The sequence below is a fragment of the Cyprinodon variegatus genome, unplaced genomic scaffold (genome assembly GCF_000732505.1).
Source record: "Cyprinodon variegatus isolate N-32 unplaced genomic scaffold, C_variegatus-1.0 Scaffold519, whole genome shotgun sequence".
Lineage (NCBI taxonomy): Eukaryota > Metazoa > Chordata > Actinopteri > Cyprinodontiformes > Cyprinodontidae > Cyprinodon > Cyprinodon variegatus.
In genome coordinates, this window is record NW_015150972.1 from 387523 (window position 1) to 396372 (window position 8850).

Below are 8850 nucleotides of genomic sequence, written 5' to 3' on the forward strand. Positions count from 1 at the left end.
AGTAGGCAATGCGGGTCAAGTGTCTTGCCCAAGGGCAAACTCCTGCATCCGACGCCACTGGACACTGGGACAAGGTTCAGTGAAATTAAACCAAACCAGCAAAAATGGGGTAAATCCCAATTACTGGGATAATGAAGTTACCAGTAGGATAAATGCCGTTTTCCCAAAGAGCCAGATTCATTTAGTTAGAATTCCCCTTTTCTCTGAATAAAAGAATCATTAATTTGAGCACTGTAGATTTATTTTACTCAAGTTTTGGTTGAGTGATATTAATATTTGTTTCAAGATCTGAAACAGAATAAGACTGCAGGAATATTTGTCTTTCAATGAACAAATAAGCTCTATTTCTGCTGCCTGGGTGATATTTATCTTAACTTACTTCTTTGTCTAGACTTCTTTATTTTTCATTCTACACTGTTTTGATTGACGATTTGAGCAGCAAAACATCACATGTTGTATTTTTATTCATATTAACCCTGTAATGCCAAATGTATCATATTAGATACATACGGTTTCTGAAATGTTTTGCGTCTGACACCTTTTGCATAATTTAATGAAAAAAACTTTGCTCAAAATCCTATTGTACACAATCAGATATACCTGATTACAGAGGGCAGAAGACTACACAAAAAATAATCTTGACTTATCGCATAGTAATAAATTATTAATATCGAAAATGTATTTCTGTTTTTCTTTTTACATATTTTGTTAAAAGGCCAAATAAGGACTTCAAACCAAAAAAAGTAATTTTTTCTTTTGTTTTATTCTTGGATCGGGCTTTAAAGGGTTAAACACGTGTTTGTTGCAAAGCTGTTGTCCACCTGCCTTAGTAAGTAATCGATTGTTTGGAAAATAATTCAGCTGACCAGAGACAAAATATACATTAGACTTGGGTAGAATGAAGGGAGGACTTATTTCAGAGTCTTATTCCAACCCTAGATAGGGGCCCTCCTTTCCCAGGAGGTTTTATCCCTTCCCCTTCCAACGGGGTTCTGGGATCAAGAACTAAATATTCACAGATCTTTTTGTTTTATTATAGTCCATATTGTTTGATGTATTGTTAGTGTCGAGGTGACAAAAAAAAAAATCAATTGTCTTGTTTCAGATGCCACTTAATGAGTTAAAAATCATATCTATCAATATCAATGGGTTGATACTCTGATTTAAAGAAATTAGGCAGTTAATATATTGAAAAAAGAAAAAGGCAGAATGTATTTATATGAAAGAAACACATCTTTCAGATGTAGAACATCAAAACTTAAAATATGTGGGATTTAGGAACACCTTTTTTAATTCAATTAAAATGGGCGCCAAAAGAGGAGATGTAATTTTAATTACTAGTAAAACTAAGTCTGGATGTTTAAGACAAATAAAAGACGAAGAAGGTAGATATGTGATGGTTACAGGGTAGGGGGAAAAATATTTGGTTACATTACTTAATATATATTATACCACAGAGACAGAAACATCTTTTTATAAATTGACATTTGATAAAATTTCACAGGAAATAGATGGAAAATAGTGATTTGTGGAGGAGACTTGAATATTGTTCTAAATCACTTCTTGGATTCCAACTGTATAGTAAAAAGTAGTAAAACACACATAACCTGCTACATAGATACATCCTTGAAGGAATTATGGGTAATAGATGTCTGAAAAGAATCATATTCCACTAAAGATAGATTATACATTCTATTCTGACCCAAATTCAGTGTATACATGGATAGATTATTTTTTGTGAAAGTGGAAGATTTAGAATATTAGAATGTAAGATAAGACCAGCTGACCTGTCTGATCATTGTTATCAACACTTGAAAATCTAACCAACAAGACCAAGAATACAACTTGGAAGCTGAATTTGGGAATTATAAATAACCAAGAACTATTGGAAAAAATAACAGAAATAAAAATATAAAAAGATATAAAAAAGATATATATATATATATAAAAAAATGACCTGGGAGAGATAGATCCAACTATATTGTGAACTATGGAAGCTGTTCTGTGAGATACATTCATTTCTTTTGCTTCATACAATAAAAAATAAAAACTTGAAGAATATCAAGAAACCATAAACAAACTGGAAACTTTGAAACAACTAAATAAAAGAATTAATGATGTCAATACTTTGGGTAAAATAAGGAAAGTTAGAATTAAGATGGACGACATGTTAACAATAGAAGTCGATTGGAAAATGTAATTTTTAAAACAATAAAGGTGGACGAAGAGCAAACCAATCCTCCGCAAGACAATTAAGAAATAAAAAAACAACAGCTTAATACAAATAATGAAATTAGATGTCTTGTATACAAATAGGAAGAGATTGAAAAGGTACAAATGTGTACTCTTAACCTGGATCAGCAGACACCAAAATTATTAAACTCAATAGATCTTCCTAATATAGGAAAGTCACAAAATGTATTACTATGTGGAGAAATTACAGAAAAAAATTTAAAAACTAAAAGAAGGGAATGAAAACTTATAAAACCATTGATGGATTTTCTTTAGAATAGTATAAGACCTATAAAAAAAAACTAAACCTGATGCTGTTGGCATCATTTAACCAAATGGAAAACTCCCTCCATAAAGAAGAGGTAATTATTATCATACCTAAAGAAGGTACAAATAAAGACAATGGTGAAATTATAGACCAATATCAATATGAAATTGTGATTATAAGAAATACATCACCATTCTCTCCAATAGATTTCAAAGTTTTGTATCAAATTTAATAGATGAGGATCAGTCCGGCTTTATAGACTGATGACAAACCCAAAGCAACATAAGAAGAACCCTTCATGTGACGAAAAAAGTACAAACTCTTAAAGAAAAAGCTAAGTTTAAATGCAGAGAAAGCTTCTGATAGTTTCAGTTGGAAGTTTTTGTATTTTTGTCTGGAAAGATTGAACTGAAGGGCGTTCAGTGAGCATNGGAAAGATTGAACTGAAGGGCGTTCAGTGAGCACATATACATATACATATACATATATATATATATATATATATATATATATATATATATATATGCACATATGCCAACAAGATCCTGACACCCATTAGAAAGTACTGGAAGATGTGGCATACAATGCTAATGATGTAGTGACTTTAATTACTGTGATTTTGCCTGCTGTAATTACTTCCATCCTCTTTGCTTATAAAGGACACATTCTTACTGCCTTGAAGGCTCTAAAATATCTGAAATGTGGAAAAGGGAACAAGTAGGCTCTTTGAGCTCAAAATAGGAAATTCTTTAAAGGCAGTCATTGCTCTTTGAGGGGTGAAGGGTGTCTTTGAGAAAGAACAAATAGAAGACAAGTTACACTGATAGCGACGGCTTCCCACTGATTTCAAAAATCTTTTCATTTGCTTAGAGGTGTGGCGCTCAGTCTGACCCCAAATCAAAGATAGGTGCCACTTAGAAACAAAGTGGGTTGCTTTTGTTCTTTTGTAATTGCTTATCTGCTGCCGCTCTCAGTGGCTCTGTGAGAGATGAGGCTCATGAACGAGACAAGTTGGTCTCCACTTGCTTCTTTTGCTACTGCAGGTGACTGATAAACACATTTAGTCTCATCTTTCTCCTCTACAGTGGTTTCATCCTGTGATTTGAATTACTTGAGCAGCTTTACACAGCAGCCAGAGCCCCACATGACTTTTCTGTCCTCAGCTTCAGAGCGCTGTGGACAGAGCAGATTTCTAAATGACAGTATAGCAAAGTTCAACCGCTATAGTTTTATCCAAGAGCTTACATACATGTATAATGGACCAGAAGGCCAGCGTTGTTTATTTTCAAGGATAATATAAACAAATTAAAAATATTAGTGGATGATGGTGAGCCAGAAAGAATTGCTGTTTTTTGTAAATTTATTTTTTTTTAAATCGTTCTGTTGAAGCATGGTTGAAAAAGCAATGTCTGGCTGTCATTTTTTTCATTTTGAAAGAATTTGTATTTATTATTGCGTTTTGTCACATTCTAGTCATTTCTGTGACCACTATGGGTTATGCTTTCATTAAACGAGGGGTACCAACAATTTTTTTTAAAATGTCTTTTTATTTAATAAATCTACAGCATCTGAAAAATTAATTTTTCAACATTATTATAATGAAATATTGTTTACTGGATTATGAGAAAAAAATCTTAGTTTGATATCATCTGGAATGTGCAGAATGGAAGATGCAGTGTTTTTTATGTTGAAAAGCTTCAAAATCTTTCCAGGAAAATCTACATGTTTACCTCTTGCTTTCTCAGGCTTAAAAATGCCGGTGGAATGCAAGCTGAAACTGGAAGAGGACAGGGAGTCCGGCATTGGATCCACCATTGACCTGACAGGCAACTCTGAGGGTGAACATCCCAGTCGCCTGTTCACTGTTCTGTCAATAAACACCCCTGACAGAGGTGAATGGCACTTTCATCTTTTTGTTTGGCAGCCAATTTTATTTCCCTAGAAATGGATTTCTGGTCGATACGACGCATTCTTAAGAATTATGCAAAATTTCAACAGGATTATCTGGGTCTCAAGTCACACAGCAGGTGTTAGACTGCATATGTAGTACGTTTGGAGGCTTTGTTCTCATGCAAGAGCTAAACGTGAATGCTTTTATGCTTTTATCTATGTATATAAAATAGGAAAATAGGTCAGTGTGGATCTGTTTATGCCCGACTGCAACTCTAAACATCTCCCTGCAGAAAGTTCTCAGCACGCTACAGCTGGCAGTCCAGGCAAGATCAAGCAGCTCCTTATCAAGCTGTCAAAGATCCCTCTCCTTTTCATCCTCCTCTACTTCTTCATTTGCTCTTTGGACACGCTGAGCTCTGCCTTCCAGTTGGCAGGGGGTAAGTATAACCCTCATTGTGGGCTGCCTGTGACTCAGCTAGCTAATGTGTCACAAAGGAGTGACTCAGATAGGGGCCATTCACAGTCCTACCGTATCATTTACTGCCAAGCTTCATCTGGTGACCTTCTTGAATGAGAGGAAACAAGCAGTCTGAGTGTTGCTCAATTCTGCTCCTGATGGGACATTTGTCACAACTTATTTCTTTTGTTTGTTCTGTTTGTTTTTTATATTTTCCCCCATGTGCGTGGGTGGGACTTTTGCCCAGGTAAAGTGGCAGGAGACATTTTCCGAGACAATGCCGTGCTTTCCAACCCTGTGGCAGGGCTGGTGGTGGGGATCCTTGTTACCGTCTTGGTTCAGAGCTCATCTACCTCCACCTCCATTGTTGTCAGTCTGGTGGCCTCAGGATGTGAGTAGGCGCATGAAAATGAACGTGAAGAGTGCTGGAATATGAAATGGTTAAAAATTGTAAATATCATTTTGAAATGAAAAGAACAGAGAAATATAACCAGCCTCAAATGTAGTTTGCATTTTTACTCCATTGTGTAAATATCTCCAGGCAATTCATTTGCATGTATAGATAACACAATATGTGGACCAATATTTAGGCAGCAAAATAACCCTGAGACTCATGAACTATCTTTGCACGTTTCACATAATAGAACATTGAAAACCGACTCCACAGCATTAAGTTTTATGATTAAATTCTATTAAAAAAGCTAATGGAATCTAAATTAATGTAGCTAATTTAGCCAATACTATATGCACACATTAGATCAAATTAATATGTGTGACCAAGGCGGCATATTTAATCCTTTTGATATGAAAATACATGCAGCGCTGTAATTAGGCATTAATCTGATGCTTTTCCTATCTTGATATCTAATTAAAGACATTAACTGGCCCATACAACCTCACACAAACATCCAAATGTACTTTATGTAGTCTTCAAAGTGTATTATACCACAACCTTATAGATAACAACAACATTATTTGCTCTATAGTTAAGAAAATATTTTTAATTTGCAATTTACTGTTGTCTATGTTGAAAATTATTGAAAATGTAGAAGAGTGAGCAGTGACTGTGTTTATGTACTGAAACAACAGGTGTTTATTCACTTAGGTTCACATTAAGATAAGTGTGGTGGCAAAAGCGGGAACTGCATATAGAAAAAAACAAACTGACAAAAAACTGTGCAATTAATATCTGCTAAAAACAAACAAACAGCAACAACAAACATATGAGGAACAGTCTAACAGCAGATCCTGGCAGCAGCAAATAAATGTATTTAAGTGCTGTTTTGTTTACATATGTAGACATAATCATTGATATTTACCATGGTGTTTTTCTCTATTTTGAAGTTAGAGTGAATTCCCTGGTAAGACTGAAATAGCTGTCTAAGGCCTTTAGAACGAATATTATAGGAGATTGAGTCTGGCAGGGGTTTAAAGAGGTATCTAAAGAATTTTAAATCAGTCACTGTTTAGAAAGGTGTTGGAAGCATTTTAAATAAATGCCCAGATATCCAGGGCTAGGTGTCCAAGCATTACCACCCTGCAAGAAGACCAAAACACTACAGAAAGTCTCCAAACCCCTTTAAATGTAATCACAGGTGCTATCAGGGCTGTTCTATTCTAACTCGAGTCTCAAATGTCCTACATTTTAAATTTCACCCTGGGTCAACACACCCACATCAAATGATTAGAAAACCTTTCAGGTCAACTCTGTTGTAACAAGGACACATTCAAAGCTTTAAAGACTTGAGTTGGATGTCCCTGTATTCAGGTATAGGGTGCACTTACTTTCTTCCCCATTAGATAAAGATTTTGATAGAAATATTTTGTTTGATGAGTAAAGCAAAGATGCAATTTATATTTCACCCCTCATTAAACTTCATTCATTGCAGAGAATAAAAAAAGGAGCTTTTTTAAAAAGAATATGTAAATTATAAAATGTGTAAATCAGGAAATTGTTTATGTACCAAGTTTAATGATTGTTGTTCTCTACTTCAAAAACAATTTAGATTTTAAAAAGGGAAAATGTTCTATTTTTTTTTTATTATTATTCAAAATTCAATGTATAAAATGGATGCATAAAAACCTCATTTTATTTCAGTGTTAAATTCTGTTTTAAGTAATGGGTTATAATTTAAACTGTCTCCGGACCTTTACTGGTTGATGATTTTCTTTATTCAGACCCCGCTGATTTTTCATTGCTTACAACTGACCAAAAACATACCCTCCCCACCATAAAATATGCCAGTGGAAGAGTCATATATAGTTATACGATTACTTGAGATAGGGAAGCCAGTCAGCAATCATAGAAAGACAGATGGGGCTAAATAAAGGACCATACTGGAAGTAAACTATTACAGGGCTGCAAAAAGGGATTTTAAGTGTCATTCACCGGAGGAAAATAATCGTAACTTGATCCTCCAGAGAAGTATTAATGACAATAAAAAAATAGAAAATAAAAGAACAAATCTAATAAAAGTTACATTCATGAATGTCCATGTATTAGAATAGCCTAGTTAAAGCCCAGACCTCAATCAATGCAAGAATCCGGAAGCTTTTCCTTGTAAGAAATTTTTATCAGCTCAGGCTCTACATTCAGTCTGTAAAATCAATGACATCAGAAGTTGGCACTTTGTGTGGATGTTTGTCTCCATGATGTGTCCTCTATGTTCTCACCATTAAAGAGCCACTCCACATTAACCTCTCCTCCTGCAACAGAACCTCTAAAGCCGAAATTACATCCATCTCGTCACCATTAAATAACTCATTTCGCATTTAGAGAAGACTAGGTCATGTACCCTAATTATTCCTGCCATTCACTGCTATTCAACTTAAACTTAGACATTTAACTGCAAACCATCTCCTTTTGTATTTGCACAGTGCGTTATAATGACTTGGAGACGAAATATAAAACCCTATTCTCTCTCTCTCTCCTTGCAGTGTTGGAGGTGAAGTTGGCAGTTCCAGTTATCATGGGCTCCAATATTGGAACCTCAGTCACAAACACCATAGTGGCCATGATGCAGGCCGCGGAGAGAAATGAATTTCAACGGTGAGTGAACGAATATAGTGAGTCAAAGAATGGATGACATATGGGAGCAGGGAAGAAGAAACTGAAATGGACAGGGCATGATTATATAGAAGGAAATAAAGTGCATTGATGAAAGCAGAGTTGGAGAGCAGGCGGAGAGAGAGAGCACTGGCAGCTGTTGGCTGCTTCATAAGCTCTGTTTCAGTATAAAAGTGACAATAATGGCATGCATCCAGTCTAATTCCCCACCAACAAATATCTGTCCTGAAATGATAACAGACTGAACAGATGGCATATAATTTCATCCTAATGATTAAATTGTCATTTTCTTTTACCAACATTTGATAATAAACAAGTTCACAGAGTTAAAAAAAAAAAGGTTATTATTATATCACCTACATTGAGAAAAGTGCACCAGTAGAAATCAGATTAACATGTAATTAGTCAAAGTAGATGATAAGCCTGATGCTGAGTGACCTTACTGAGCAGAGCTAATGACTGCGACCCACAGGGCTTTTGCTGGAGCAACGGTCCACGACTGCTTCAACTGGCTTTCGGTGCTGGTGCTGTTGCCTCTGGAGGTGATGAGCGGCATCATCACACGTCTGTCCCAACAGCTGGTCAGCGTCTTTAAACTGCAGGCTGAGGAGGAAGCACCTGAGCTCCTTAAGATCATCACTGAGCCACTTACAAAACTCATTATTCAGGTAAAAAGCAGCAGTTGATCTTTTTTCTTCTGCAAATATCCTGATTTATAAAACACTCACGCTGCTGCTGCCCTGTCCCCATTTATTACTCAAAATGTTTTGTGCATAGGGGATGAGATATTAAAAAGGGCACATGCTAGTTTAAGGATGTCCTTCATTTGGGGGCAGTTTAAATAAAGAAAAAAAGTCTTGATTGAAATCAGCAGATGATTATTAATCTAATCTTTAGAAGCTTTTTCCTTTTTCTGCTAATATATACTATGAT

The 8850-nt window shown here is 35.4% G+C and overlaps 1 protein-coding gene across 1 annotated transcript in view; it reads left to right on the forward strand.

The window, feature by feature from the left end:
- Positions 1-8850, forward strand: part of slc34a1 (solute carrier family 34 (type II sodium/phosphate cotransporter), member 1) — a 16440-nt gene that overhangs the window by 1478 nt on the left and 6112 nt on the right. The window contains exons 2-6 of the mRNA XM_015390937.1: positions 4246-4392; positions 4684-4830; positions 5098-5241; positions 7788-7899; positions 8390-8585. Of these exons, the coding sequence (XP_015246423.1) occupies positions 4246-4392; positions 4684-4830; positions 5098-5241; positions 7788-7899; positions 8390-8585 (746 nt within the window). The remainder of the gene's footprint in view (positions 1-4245; positions 4393-4683; positions 4831-5097; positions 5242-7787; positions 7900-8389; positions 8586-8850) is intronic.